The 15,601-nt window shown below is 38.2% G+C and overlaps 1 protein-coding gene across 3 annotated transcripts in view; it reads left to right on the plus strand.

Moving 5' to 3' along the window:
* Positions 1-15,601, plus strand: part of VOPP1 (VOPP1 WW domain binding protein) — a 177,050-nt gene that overhangs the window by 138,700 nt on the left and 22,749 nt on the right. For 2 of the 3 annotated variants that reach the window (XM_051984023.1, XM_051984018.1), the window contains exons 3-4: positions 3,676-3,753; positions 11,652-11,788. In XM_051984023.1, the coding sequence (XP_051839983.1) occupies positions 3,676-3,753; positions 11,652-11,788 (215 nt within the window). Of the gene's footprint in view, positions 1-3,675; positions 3,754-11,396; positions 11,459-11,651; positions 11,789-15,601 lie in introns of those variants that run through there. The other variant, XM_051984031.1, reaches the window with a different exon arrangement.

Raw genomic sequence — 15,601 nt, forward strand, 5'->3', positions numbered from 1 at the left:
AGCCTTCCAGCTCTTTGATCCTAAACCTTAGGCTACAATGGCAGAATAAAGGGAAACAAGGAGACCTTCTATCAGATATTCAGGTGTGAACAAATCCTCAAAAACTTCTGTAGGTCACATTAAGAAACATTACTCCGACTATGTCACAACCATATCACAAATATACCATAACCAAGAGAAGAGCAGTGGGGTACTGTAGCTAAATGTGGAATTTCAAATTAGCAGACCTCAGTTCACATTTGAGGCAAGTCCCTTAACTTCGCTCCATCTTATTTGTCTTTGCTATAAAATCGGAGCATTGTTCTAGATGATCTCAGAGACCACATTCATCTTTCATTCTATGATTCTAAAAACCAAATCCCCACCTTAAAACTCAAGCCCAGCCAGAATGCTGTTTGGCCAGCTGTCCATTTATGCCTTTGTTTCCAGAGAACTGACTGGATGTTTATATTATTAGTTCTCCTAATTTGTTTTCATTAATGGAATCAGTTTTATCTAAGTAAATATTGAAATAAGACTTTTCATTACTAACACTCAGCAGGGATAGTCACTGAGTCATTTTTCAAGAACTAGAAACCACAAAAAAGTTTCATCCCATTCTATATCCTCCCCCTACCAAAGTGTTGTTAATTATAGAAGTTTTACCTTAACAAGTATTCTCTATTTCTGAAAAATTAAAGATGGAAAGTAGAAGTCAGTCAATCAAAAAATATTTATTAAGCATCTGTTTTTTGCCAGGAATTATGCTAAGCACACTGGAGATAGATAAAAAAACGTATAAACAAGACTTTCTGCCTTCTAAGAAATTACATTTTATCAGAAGAAACAATATATACAAATTATATGCAGTTACATATAATGTATATATATGCAGATATTTTAGTTATTATTTAGTCATTTTTCAGTTACTTCTGACTCTTCATGACATCACTTATGGTTTTCTTAGCAAAGATACTGGAGTGGTTTGCCATTTCCTCCTCTGGATCATTTTACAGATAAGGAAATTGAGGCAGGTAGTGTAAAGTGACTTATCCAGGTTCACACAGCTAATTAAGTGTCTGAGCTGGATTTAACCTCAGAAACGTGAGTCCTTGACTCAAAGTTGGAGCTCTATCCACTGTGCCATCTAAGTACCAAATACAAATATACAAATCAGGAAGGAAATGCAATGAAAGAAAGGATTTTTTGCCATTTGGCAACGAGCAGGGGTCTATTGTCAGGTTCTCTCAGCATCCCAAACTTACAAACATCAGATAGAATTTATCTACTAGAGTTTTGTCTTCATCATTCTCCCTAGTCTACTAGGGATGCCCAAGCCACAGTTCAAGATTGAATTTCAAGAGTAAGTAGATCATATCACTAGTTTCATTGTTTCTTTATGTAATCTATGATAGATACTCTTTATCCACTTGGTTTTTCTTGTGTGGATGGTTAGGTCAAACCTTTTTAAGGAATTGTGGCCCTCCTTTTAAGGGGCTTTGTATTGTTCTGTAACTTAATGGGAACAGAATAATATCCACAAAAAGCTTCTGGAGCCTCTTACGACTTGTAAGCAATCCCACTTTCAATTTGGACCTGTTCACATCCGAGTAAATCCGAGACTTTTACTGAGCACTTGATTCTCTGTTTTATGACTTTTCTGACACTATCAGAGATTAGTGAAACAAAGTTGTCTCTATTATATACTTCAAGGATCTTGTATCATTCCTATATCTTGCATCTTTTTTGGAGGCGAGCCTTTGAAGTGGTGATTTTTTTCTACCCTATTAGATGCTTTTTATAGCATATATAATGTATACAGAATATACAAAGGATATAGAAACTATATTTTACATAGAAATACATAGAAACTTCACTGCTTTTCTGTGATAGTCTTATTTGTCACTGGAGCTCAAGATGCCTTAAAGATCATAGAATTATAAAATTATAGATAATGGCAGAAACCTATTATGTAAGAGTTCAGTTCCTTCAATTTACTGGCATGGGAACGAAGGCCCAGCCGGGTCTGAGGAAGCCAAAACACACATTGCTGGGCCTAGATGTGGTCTTCAGAGTCTCAAGATGATGTTCTATCCAATGTAATCTTACAACCTCCCAGGCTTGTCCTTTTCAGACTTCCTTATACCTTTTTATGTTTCTTTGTTGTCATTGTCCTATTATATCCATATACCTTTTATTGTGTGGACAGTGTTTTCTTAAACAGAAAATGACATTTAGTATTTGCCAGTTAATACGTGAATTGATGTTATTATCAGCCCTCTTTGTTCACAGTAGACAAACTCAAGAGTATTGTGCAAAGTATGTTTCCTTGTATAAATAAAGCCTTTTCCTATCCTCCCCCTTCTTCCAGCTATATATTTTTTTTAATTTTAAAAAAGAATTGGCATCTATCTAGCTTGCCATCATTTAGTCACAAAAAAATCTGGAATCTACATTTCCCCCTCCCTTACTGTTAAATTTGGGCTCCACTCTGTTGCAGTGCATGCAAATCTGAAAGAGGAAAAGTAGAACAGCTGCCTTCAGGGTCCACATCTTTTTCTTTTTAAAAAAAGCAAAACCTGATCTCAGGAAGGACAAAAGTTTGGGAGCTAAGGAAGGAGAGAAGCTACTTTTTTTATAGAAATGTTTTTTGGGAGGGGAGGGTCTGAAAGTAGAACCCACGGACATTGTTCTGGTTTTCAACCCTATTTCTGATATCCATAAAGTCTGGAGCTTCTTGTAATGGGTTGTACTATTCCCAGAGTGAAGTGGGGCAGCGTTATATTAAGCCTTTTCTTTGTTGCTGTTACCTTCCCTGACCTTAATCATTGATGGCTTACATTTGCAGTCAGTCCATTCCCTTCAAACAAGTGAACCTGGCTTTGAGCGTACTTCTGCCCCGCTGTCCTAAAAGAGACCCGAGTATGGTGAAGGTGGCTTTGGGAGGCGTGTACCTCTCAGCACCCTGTCCAGACTGGAACGTCGTATTTCCAAAGAGTATTTCAAAGGTGTTTATTTACAGGTGTTCGTGAATCCAGCACCATTGAAGCTGTCTCCCTCTCCCCCTCCCTCTGACCTTCTCTCTCTTCCCCCCCTCGCCACCCCCCCGTCTCTGTCTATCTGTCTCTCTCTAGGTATGTGTCTCTCTCTGTCTGTTTCTGTCTCTTAGTCTTTCTCTCTCCCTTCCTCCCTCCCTCCTTCTCTCCATCCCTCCTTTTTCCACCCCTTTCTCTGTCTCTCTCTCTCTGTCTCTCTGTCTCTCTCTCTCTCTCTCTCTCTCTCTCTCTCTCTCTCTCTCTCTCTCTCTTTCTCTGTAATGGACGGACAGAGGGACAGAGGTGAGAGCAGAAGCCAGCAGGTTTCAGGTTCCCTAAGCAATTTTCCTGTTTGCCAGGCAGGAAACCAGCTGTGCCCCATGCGACCATGGCAACAGCTCACAGTTCGGTCTTCAGGTGTGTGGTGACATATTCAACCCTGCTATTGTCAGACGATCTAATTACATCAGAGGCAGTGTTAGCCCATCGGTCACACTCAGTGGTGTTTTTTATTTAATCAGTTGCATTTAAAGGCAAATAGATTTGGAAAGGCGTTTTCCCCTTTGTTCTCGGCATCCATGCCCATTCCAAGATAGCTGCCAGTTTTTGTTTGAGATAATGAGTGATCCCTAATGGCTTCTTTTATTTTTCTCCTCTGCAGATGCCGTTCCTATGAAGATTGCTGTGGGTCAAGATGCTGTGTGCGAGCGCTGTCCATACAGAGGCTCTGGTATTTTTGGTAGGTCACCTCTTACTGCAGAGAGGGGTTTACCTGTTAAAGAGGAAACATGGTCATGAATCAAGAGTCAAGATTGCAGTTAAGAAGGCCTGAGTTCAGATCTTACCCTCTACACTACCAGTCAGATCTTGAACAAGTCATTTAAATTCTTTGAACCTCTTTCTCATGTGTAAAATGGAGGGTTTCAAGTAGATGACCCCTAAACTGACCTAAATCTATGATCCTCAGCATCTGGCCGCTGCTTCTCAGTATGACTGGTTGCCAAATGAGGATGAAGACAGAGTCCCATTAAACTCACCTGCCTTATCCCTCAGCTATTGTGTTATGGACAGTATTTTGTACAGGGAATCAAATTTTCAAATGGTTACTTTGATGTTGACATCATCACCAGTCATGAATGGCTTTTGGTACCCAGAGAACCACATTGGAAACTTGGTTCTATTCCCACATCCTTCAGCTCTTCTCCTTAACTTACTTCAATAGTTAAATTTCAGAGATACAGGCGCTGCTTCCTGTTCCTATTCCATGATTTTCAATAGTCTTGATGAGTTGCTATGGCCTGAAAAAAAGAATGATCACCTAGCTTGAGAGTAAGGAGCTTTCAAAGTCTTAGATGGGCCTTGGACCTCAAACACAATCAATTCCCAGACCCCCTCGCCCAAAGCCCTCCTAGCTTGATAAAAGCAGCTGGATGTCCATTTCCAGAGCTAAGACAAAAGCTATCAAGGGACTCGTGAAGTGCCTGAAAATGAGAAACTGCTTCATATTCTGCTCTTGACTAATTTCTTAAGTAGGACTACTGCTAAATAGCTAAGTGGCAAGAAGAATTAGTATTCAACAAATTAAAATAATACTAATTTTCTCATCTTGAGTTTCAGGTCACCTGGAAATCTTTTTTTAACACTGAATTAATTCAATTTAACAAATATTTATTGAGTGCCTATTATGTACAAGACTATATAAGCGCTGATGCAGATACTGAAATGAGAAAGGCTGAATGCCTGCACTCAAATAATTTCCAGTAATTTCTAGTTTCCTTAATCTTATCTGTATTGCCTGTGAAGTTTTTGCATTTTGTTTTTTGTATTTCAAAAATAATAATTTATTTTTTCTCCCTCCCACTTCCCCACCAAAAAAATTGACAAAAAAGTCATGTAACAGATATGCATGGCATATGCACAGTCAAGCAAAGCTAATTTCCACTTCATCCATGTCCAAAAATGTGTCTCATTCTGCATCCTGAGTCTGTCACCTCTTTGCTTGATGTTATCTTTAGGACAGTGATGCTGGTAACTCCCTATCTGTATGGCTCTGTCACTCAGGAGCCAATGATGGCACGCTTTGAGGGGGAGAAGATACAATTATAGTTTGGAGGAAGGAAGAAGCTGCCTCCTTATAGGATGTCCAATTGAGAAACAGAGCTTGATTTGAATTAGGTGTTTTTAAGATCCAACAATCATGACTATAGGTAGAAGAGTCCCTCCAAGAACTTATTTGATTTTGTGAGCCATAGCAGACAAAATAATGGGGTTAAGGGGGTGGTTGTTTCTTTCCCATATGCTGGGGATACTTGGACATATCTCAGAAAGGGGGAAATAAAAGAAACTTTCTCTTACTCAGAAAACATTTGTCAAGCACATACAAAGACATTGTGCTAGGCACTGGAGATATAAAAATGAAAAATAATATTATCTTTGCCTTCATGGCATTTGCAATAGTAGTGGATCGGTACATAGATAAATATTATATGAGGCAGAATATTATAATAATAGCAAAGGAGACATTCAGACAAAGTTCTCTAGGAAAAGTTGAGGAGGAAAATTACCTTCAGCAGGAGTTGAGCTAGGGGGATGAATAAAGGGGATATAATGAGAATTCATGGAGGATAGCAATAAGAATTGAACCTTGAAGTAAGAGAAGAATTTCAGTAAGTAGAGACAAAAGGAGGTGTGGGGGGGTGCTGCATTCTAGCCATAAGAAATGGACAGCTTACTTGTGTTTTCTTTCTTATTTTTTTCTTTTTGATCTGTGCAGCAAGATAATTGTATAAATATGTATACGTATATTGGATTTAACATATATTTTAACATGTTTAACATAGATTAGTTGCCATCTAGGGAAGGTGGTGGGGGAAAAGGGGGAAATTTGGAGCACAAGTTTTGCAAGGATCAATGTTGAAAAATTATCCATGCATATGTTTTGAAAATAAAAAAAGCTTTAACAAAAAAAGAAATAAATAAATAACTTTTACCCATAAGTGAAAAAAAAATTATTAAGTGCTTAGTACTCATCAGACACTATGAAAAGCTCTAGGGATATAGACATGGTCCCTATCTTCAGGGACCTTATATTCCAATAGGGGATGACAATAGCCATTATGGATGCAGAAGGGTATTCTGGAGAGTCTCAAGAATGGCTAGTGAAAACATAGCACAATTGATTGTCAATCCATTTCCTGGTTTGGGAGTGTTGATATGATTACTTTTCTTGCAGTTGAAAGAGATAAGACTCGGAGAAAGAATATTTGTGAGATGACATGGCATAAAGATACCCGGACCAGCATTTTGGGGTTTGGGACAAACCAGAGATGGAGAACTCTTAATAATTATGGGCTCAGGGGCCCAGGGTGGGAGATGGAGCATTGGGACAAAGGATGAATTGAGGTACCATAACATCAAGTTGGAACTTAAGATGGAGAGAAGCAAGAGATTGGAAGATATGATTAAGAAATAGTGACCCACTTTGCCTAAAACATACTGGGAATAATAAAGGTAAATCAGAACTGAATTGGTTGAGAGTCGTCTGCAGAGTGACAATTCACAGGTGTGAGATTCTTCAGGAAGGGAACAGATAATCAGGCCATATTGAGGATGTATTATGTACAAAAGACTGCACTAAATGCTGGACTATTAAGATAAAAAACAGAGTCCTGATAGAAAACCATATTTTAAAAGGACCCTTAAAATGAGCCAGTGAAGGAGGTGAAGAAAGAACATTCATCTAAGTAGGAGGAGAAGCAGGAGTGAATGGCACAAGTAATAAAAGATGGCTTGGTTCCATTCCATAGCTCTTTTTTTCTGTTGCTTTTCTGTGTGTAATTATTTTGCTGTTATAGTTACCATCACTAAAGATAAACCTCACAGAGCCTGAGAGCTTCTTTCCCTAGAGACTTAAACACTTACTATTTAATTTGCACAGAATTTCTCCTTCACATAGGGATACCTCGCCCCAATTTGTGTGATTAAGGGAAGCTCCAAAAGATAGACATCCTCCTGTTTATGTCATTACCCAGGTTTTTCTTTTAATTTTAATGTTCTTCTAATCTACTTTACCAACAACAGATTTTTTTACCCATATAGATCAGAAAAAAATTTATTTGAGGCAAAAATCATTTTAGAAACAGCCTGACCTGGAAGGCATCTGCTGTGTCCCCTTGCTACCTTGGCTAAATGTGTCTCCTTGGTGCTAAAGTGGTCTCCCTGGAAGCCGTTGAAGTGAGAGGAAACCAGCTTCCCCCATAGGATGGGAGCAATTTCAGACTCTCATTCCTTCTGTAATAGCCCTCTCCTTCCCTGATTCCTGACTTATTCCATGAGAGATGTTTGGAGCACTTTATTCCAGCCAAACACAAATAACCTTGTAATGATAACATAAAGATTAGCAGTTCTAGTCTGTTACAACTCCAAAAAATTAAAGAATATTGGAGTTGGAAGGGATCTTTATGCATAGAGACACTGTAATCCAGCTCTGGCTATGGACAAGCGAACCTGAGTTTGCATGCTCTAGTCAGTCAGTCCATCAAAAAAGCAAACATTTATTAAGTATGTGCCAGGTTCTGTGCTAAATGTTGGGGATACAAATAGAAGTTAAAAGACAGTTTCTTCTTTCAAGAAACTTATAGTAATAAAAAGGAGCTAAAAAAGCAGGTTGAAAGGGGGATGGAGACAAAGTTATCCAGTAATTCCGGTTCTCAAGCCATGAACCATGAATCAGTCATCTCTGCCATTGTTCTTGGATCAAGTTTTTCCATCTTCTATCTTACATTTCCTCTACAATGCTGTAACTTTCCAATAGGGGTGGCCATCTGTAACCTCCTTAAAGGAAGAAACAATTTTTGGTTTGTATTTTCATCCCTAGTATTGTACCTAGTACAATACTTGGCATAGAATAAGAACTTAATAAAAATCTTTATTATTCATAGTGAGAACTTCTCTCACAAAAATTTTGTTGAATAATATAATCACAAGTATCCTTAATTGACAGATGAGGCTCAGAAAGGTTAGGTGATTTGGTTGTAGTCACAGAGATTGTTAGTATTAAAGCCAAGATTCAAACTGAGCTTTTCTGGCTAAAAAATACTCTCTTTTTCCAATATCCCTAAAAATCCAAGGCTGCTACAACTGTGCCATTCCCCAGTCATGAAAATATCACCTGATTCCTTTTATTTCCAATTCATTATTCCCAAACTCAGCCTCATCACTGTAGACTTTTCCCACACCAATTATATGTACTAGATGTACACAGTCCTTGCTTAAATTGGGCTGAATACTGTTGCTAGTCTAGTCCAGTAACCACAATAACTCCCTTCTGGCTTCAGCTCCTGGGCTAGCAGGATTTCCCTCAGCTCCCTTACTGTCCAGGAAGTTCTCTGGTTTCATTTTAAGAAGGTCATCTGTCCTTGATCCAAAACAACAAAGTTTTTGAAAACAAAAGGGAAAAAAATACTATCCTTGATTACAAAATTCAATTCATCTCCTATGGAAGTATGACCACTTATTGGGAAAAGGAGCTAAGAGCTGATCTCTCCTGTTTTCTGGTTTGTAGAGTATAATAGATTGATAGAAAAGGCACATTTACTCATGAATTTCTGGGAAGTTCTCCAAGACAGGACAGTGAAAAGGAGTATCTCACGAACAATCAAAACTATAACTCACAGCACTTCAAAAAACTGTAGCTTCTTATTAAATTCCCTCTGCCTTCCCTCAAATTCTCTTTATCTCTTCCCTCCCATTTTTCATCTTCACATGCTTCTTTCCTTCATCAACTTATTTTTTTTTCAAATATATTCTGCTCAGGACCTTCACCTTCAAGAATAAGTGACCATGTCTACTGACAACTATCTCAGCTCTGTCTTCAGCTTGCTTAAAAAGAAAAAAAAACTGTGCTTTTAAAAAAAATTCAGTTGAGGAAAGCAACAGTGAGCTCTGCCATGAATTTCCTTAGTTCTTTTGATGGATATGACAATGTCTTGTTTCACCTGTTGGAGGATAGGAAAATGTCATCTAAGAAAGGAGAAATTGAAGGAAGCCAAGGTTTATGTCAAGGAAAAATCATAATTGGAGCCCATAGAGTGATAGCTTTAGATCTGGAAGGGACCTTAAAGACCATCTAAACCAATCCTCTTTATTTTATTGATGAGGAAACCAAGGTTTATAGAGGAGGAATTTCCCCAGAATTGCACAGGGAATCACAGAAAAGAGATTGAATCCATATCCTCCCACCTAAAAATCCAAAATTTCTTCTATGTGTTTGATTTTCTTTAGTCATTACAGTTTCCAGTTGGGATGACTTAGCCCCGTGGGATATTGATTAGTAGAACAGATAATGAAATAAAGAAGTTTGGTCAAACAAATTCTACCATTTCTCCCAGCTGTTATTCCAATGTGAACATACTGTTCATATTTCTATAACAATGTTATAATTTACAAAGCAAGTTTCTGCCTGTGAAGGAGGGGATACAAACATCATTAGCCCACTTCACAGGACTCAGAGCAAGGTTAGGGAGTGACCAAACTTGACATTGATCTCTGACTTTGAGAACAGCACTGATAGCTCCACACTATGGGAACTCAGCTGTCGCCCAAGTAGAAATCACTGGCAACTCTCATTATTACTCATATTAAATGCTTCTCAAACTTTCTCAGTGCATCCCATGTGATTATCAGTGAGTCCCCTTCAGGGAAATCGGGCTTTGAAGGAATAGCAATTCCATTCTGAGATCCCAGCATCATGTCCGTGGGATTTACATTACAGGTTTGGATAACTGAATATCCTGAGGGCCATCCTCTTGTGTGCTTCAGATCCATCTGTGGCCTATGACTGCCCCACTCCTTGACCGGGGCTGACAGATTTGCAAGGAAAAGTCCCACTGAGGTCTCACGATTTGCATATGATCTCATCAGTACTTTTCCACAAAGAGTTTTTTTTTCCCTTTTTCCTCTTGCTATTTTTTTTTTTCACTGCTATATCTTTAGGGTAGATAGCTGCTCTAGAGTATGATACGGGCCTTTTGTGAAGATCTAATGTTACAAAGAAAACTGATGGTGGTGAATTGTGGGGAACAGTGTGTCTGACTCTTGGAAATAATTCACATTGGCCCTTCAGGTCCAATCATCATTTCCGTCTATGTGGAAGAGCAAAAACTGGAAATAAAAATGCTTTAGGTTTCCATTGTGCTTTGACATTTATGAATAACCCAATGAGCTAGGGAATAAAATATTTCTTAGTCCCCATTTTTCACATGAAAAAGCTGAGGCACAGAGGGCCTCAAAGTAATCACTTGTGGTTATGTAGCTAGGAAATGGCAGAATTAAGACAGGAATGTGGGGTTTCACTTTTGGTCTTGTGCTTTTTCCCATCAAACTATGATGCACTAATCCAATTCTATCCATGCCATTTATATTTTGTTTTGTTTTTCTTTCCTTTGTCCTGATGACCAGAGGCATCATAGGCTTAGAATTTATATCAAAAGCTGGTTTCAAATCCTATCTCAAACATTTATTACCTATATAATCTCAGGCAAATCACTTTTCTTCTCAGTTTACTCATATGTAAAACGAGGAAGTTGGACTATCTAATTTGATAGCACTTTCCAGCTCTAAGTTTATGATCTCTCCACCCAGTACTTGAGGTTTTTAGCAATGAATACTAAATATGAATGTGTTTAAATATACACACATGTATGGCTTCAGATCATCAATCACAATCACTTTTCTCAATAAAAAGGGTCTTTTATTTTCTCAACAAAGACGCTGTCCTCTTGAAGTGAGGCAAGATATAGAGAAATTCACACAGTTATATTGATTGACCTTTGCAACTAGAGAATGGAAAGTTGAATAGGCAACAAGATTGATTTGTTTTAGAGAATAGCATACCCAAACATGAGATGACAAGTATTTTCTCATATTTTGATTATTTTAAATCTTTAGGCTTACTGACTGACTCATTTGATGTCTTGGTTAGTTTTGTTAAACTATTTTTTTAAGTCTCCTTTATTCTTTAAAAAATTTTAGGGGATGGTTCTCTGAATAAGGGAATGGCAGGTAAAAAATATCAAAAACAGTGGGTTTTTTAAAATTTAGGACTGAGGACCAAGGGAATTTATTCCTTGTTATTTCTTTAAGTCCAGTCCTTCTCTTGCTACTTAAGTTTGTGCTCATATCAGAGCTTTCTGATTAGGCTGGTGACATTGGTCCAGAGACCAAATAAATGAGCAGAGAAGTCTGGCTCAGGATTCCCTGAGCCAGGTAAAACTCATCTCATAATGTTGCCTAGCAACCCTGCTCTAGATCCCAAGGATCAAGAACACCTCGGAACCTGAATGTTGCCCAACACATTTTCTTGGAATAAGATAGTACTACCATTGAGGGTAAAGCACTATGAGTCTGCCAGGATTCTGGATCTCCTATGCCCCTCTTCTTGAAAGGTAGTGTTTCTGGTAGTTTGTGTTGACAGTGACTATATCCCACGAGGATTCAGCAATGGAGCAAAGATACATTTTGAGGAGTTCTGATTTTCATCTTTTGGGAGCATCCCAGGTCCTGCCTTTCCTGTATCACACCCCCCTCTCTGATCCAGAACTCAATCCAACTTGAAATTTGGTCTTCCTCTTCCTTCAGGTTTCTTCTGATGATGGGTGTTCTCTTCTGCTGTGGAGCTGGCTTCTTCATTCGCAGGAGGATGTATCCACCGCCACTAGTTGAAGAACCAACGTTTAATGTATCCTACACCAGACAGCCCACCAACCCAGCAGCAGGTCAGCCATCAGCCATGTTCCCTCTTGCCTTTAAGTGTGTACTTTTTTTATGGCATCAGTAGAAAATATACAAACACATACATACACATATGAAATAGAAATTCAAGCTTCATCTTTTAAAATTCCCTATCAGGTGCTGGTTGGAAAGTTACTTCATGACATGGAGAAAGAACTTACTTTTGACAGTTCATACAAACTTGGTTTAACACTTTTTTCAATACAGGAAAACTGGTTTATTTTCCCTTTTGACCCTGTCAGGCAGTCAGACAAGTAGTACCTATGATGTGCCATACACTGTGCTATATTAGTGATACAAAAAAAGGTAAAAGAAAGCCCTTGCTTTCGAGGAAATGTCAAATTCTGATATTTTTGCCAAGAAATCCCCAAAGAGTCAGAAAAGACTGAAAATGACTAAACCACAAATTTCCAAGGATCCCACAGTTTTATGGGAGAGACTATGTACAAATAGCTATATATGTACAAGTTATCTTCAAGGTAAGTGAGATAATAGAGAAAAGGTATTAAGGGGATCAGGACTTCTTAAAGAAGGTAAGATTTTGGCTGGCAGTTGAAGAAGGAATGCAGGAGGAATTCAGGGGGCAGAGATGAGAAAGGTCAGACGTGAGATTCAGCTATTGAAAAGGAACAGTAATGAAGCCAGTATTGTTGGAGAAGAGAAAGGTTGATGGCCTCTCCTGAACAACGAAGATGAATTTACATGGGATGCAGAGAATATCTTTACTGGAACTCAATTCATTCACTATGTTTGTAAAACTTCCTGGCATTATGTCAGAGGTATATGACTCTTCCATGAGAACTATGATTACTATCATCATAGTTTTTTTTTTTTTTTTTAGAAATGCGCTTGGGTAAATCAAATACTACAAGTCAAAAGGAAATGTTGGGAAATAATATGAATATTCCAGCAAGGATAGATTTATTTGTTCATTCATTTGTTCATCTACATTTAATTCCCAAATATCTTATATGTAACATCTCAAAGTTAAAAGGAAATGTTGGGAAACAATGTAGATTTTATTCATTTATTCACATTTAATTACTAAATTTCTTATACTTAACTTCTCAAGATCAAAAGAAAATCTTGGGAAACAATGTGGATATAGCAGCAAGCATGGATTTATTTGTCCATTCATTATGAATTCATTCATATTTAATTACCAGATATCTTACATTTAACTTCTCAGTATTCCAAGAAGCTCTGTTAAGACTAAATCACAATTGCCAATCTACATGAGAATTTTTGACACTGATAAATCAGAAATCTATCCTCTATCCTTTTCCCCATCCAAAAAATAAATCGCACATAAGTTTGTACAAAAGTCACCGAGAGGAAAAGAAAATGCAACATTTATTTCAGGAATTCTTAAACTTTTTCTACTTGCAGCTCCTTTTCCTTTTCACCTAAGAAATTTTTACATGACCCTAGGGATATGTAGGTAAATAAAATAGTTTAGAGACTTTTCCATTTACTCCTTAGTCTGACATTTTAAGCCACTTTCCTCCTCACAGACTGGTTCTATACTAACTTCAAGCTTATTTACCATTCTAATTCTCTAGCCAAAGCAGTTTACTCAATTTCCTCCAAATTTGTATTGTAGCTTCTCACCTCCTACCTCCTGTCTACTAGCTGGGTGATCTTAGGAAAGCCAGTTAACATTTGATTGCCTCAAGTTTCTTAGTTGTAAAGTGGGAACTATAATAGCACTTACCTCACAGGGTTGTTGTTGAGGATCAAATGAGATGTTATTTGTAAAACACTTAGCACAGTGCTTGGCACATAGTAGGGGCTACATAAATACTTATTACCTTCTCCCTTTGTTCAGTCAGTCTCGTTTCCAGAGTGCCCTGCTCCCAAACTCAGCTCTCCTTGTTGACATCCCGCGGATGTGTCAAGGACCCGCTCTGTTATTACCTCTTTTCGGAAACCTTTCATGATCTTCCCAGATGGAAGCATACCTTATATAACTGATCCCATAGCTCATTATATTCCTGAATCTGTATCTCCCCCTACTGGACTAATAACGCCTTCGGGGCAATGTTTATGGAGTATTTACTGCATCTCCTTCCTAACTGTAGCTTCAGAATGAACATCCTCCCATCAAGATAAGACTTATATCTATGATTTCATTGATATAGGGAGCATCGCACATAATAAAAAAATTATGAATTTTGTTGAATAAAGAGCCAGACTTCATCTAGAAAATTGGCTTAATTTTTTAAATGTTCCATATAGGAAGACTAAAGAAGTTGATAGATTCGTAGAAATTTAGAATTGGAAGGGTTCCCTCTCTATCATTGCTTTATAAATTTCATTGAGTAGAATTGACCATAAGCAGATATCCAACTTTGGAGCCTCAGTTTCCTCATTGCTATATTAGGAAGTTAAACTGATTTCTGTCATCATGTGAAATGATTAATCACTAATTATAACTGGGATTCTGTCAAACAGCAAAGCCAAAGAATCAGAATGCTGGGTCTCCTGGAACCATAATGTTGAGAGGTTTATCACAATATGTCAGGAAGTTACCTGCATCATCTGGGTTGACTGTGATGAACAAATTGTACAAATTAGAGCTGTGCCCCAAAGTCTGGTGAAATGCATAAAAAACAGAGGAAGGGAGATGAGAGCATCATTCCTCAAAAAGGAATTTTTAGCATGTCCTGGCCAAGTGACAGTGCTCCAAATGGATATCTGTCTGGTTGTCATGCTTGAAATGGAGCTGTGCAAATTAGGACAATTCGCCTTAATGTCCAGTGGCTCCCAATCGCCTCTTGGATCAACTTCAGAATGCTGTGTTTGGCATTAAGGCCCTTCATAATCTGGCTTGCACCTGCCTCTCCAGTCTTACTCCCCAACAATTTCTTGTCACAATTCTCCAGTCTAATGACACTGGCCTTCTGACTATTCCAGGAACAAGACAGCCCATTTTTCATCTCTTGACATTCTCTCTGTCTTTGTAACCTCAAAACTTAACCCAGTGTCTGGCCTATAACAATCATTTAATAAATGCACGTTAATTTGATTGATTGATTGATTGATTAGTTACTTTCTGAGATTGAACTAGAAGTCCCAGGTTCAAATTCAGACTCTTAAGATCATTCACTACTTCTGGCTTTGGTTTCTTTACCTGCAAAATATAAAAGCTGAACTAGATACTTAAATATCCATTCAGCTAGGAAACCTTGGACCACTTAAGAATTTACTTGGTACCCCAATGAGCAAAGCGCTGTCCTAGGTACTGAAGAGAACAGAAAGGGAAGTAAGACACATTCCTTCTGCTAGAATAGTCTTAATACAAGGTAGTGCACAGCGTTGTTTGGTGCAGGAGGGGTCCAGAAGAGGAGAGATCTTATCCTGTTTGGTGGAAATGAGAGAGGGCCCTCTGAGGGAGGTAGTATTTGGAACAGACCTTTAAGTATATGAAAGATTTTAGCTAGGAGAGATGAAGAGGGCAGAAGACAAGTATTCTGAGTACATTTTGATGGAATTAGGTATCTAGCTTCTGCTCACCCAGAGGCACAAATACATGTTTATTGTCTTCTAGAAACATGTATTATGTATATACACATGTACATGCACATATATACACATGTGGATTGTGGTATCTGTGTGTGCGTACATGTGTGTATATGTATACATAAATGTGTGTGTGTGTGTGTGTGTGTGTATACACACACACATATTATCCCCAAGCAATTCCCAATGCTGGGATACATGCCAGGATTCCAACACAGGCTTGGTCCCATACTCATGAGCTTCCCTTAGCGACGTACATGGAGTTCATGCCTTCC

The sequence above is a fragment of the Antechinus flavipes genome, chromosome 1, assembly GCF_016432865.1.
Source record: "Antechinus flavipes isolate AdamAnt ecotype Samford, QLD, Australia chromosome 1, AdamAnt_v2, whole genome shotgun sequence".
In the NCBI taxonomy this organism is placed as follows: domain Eukaryota; kingdom Metazoa; phylum Chordata; class Mammalia; order Dasyuromorphia; family Dasyuridae; genus Antechinus; species Antechinus flavipes.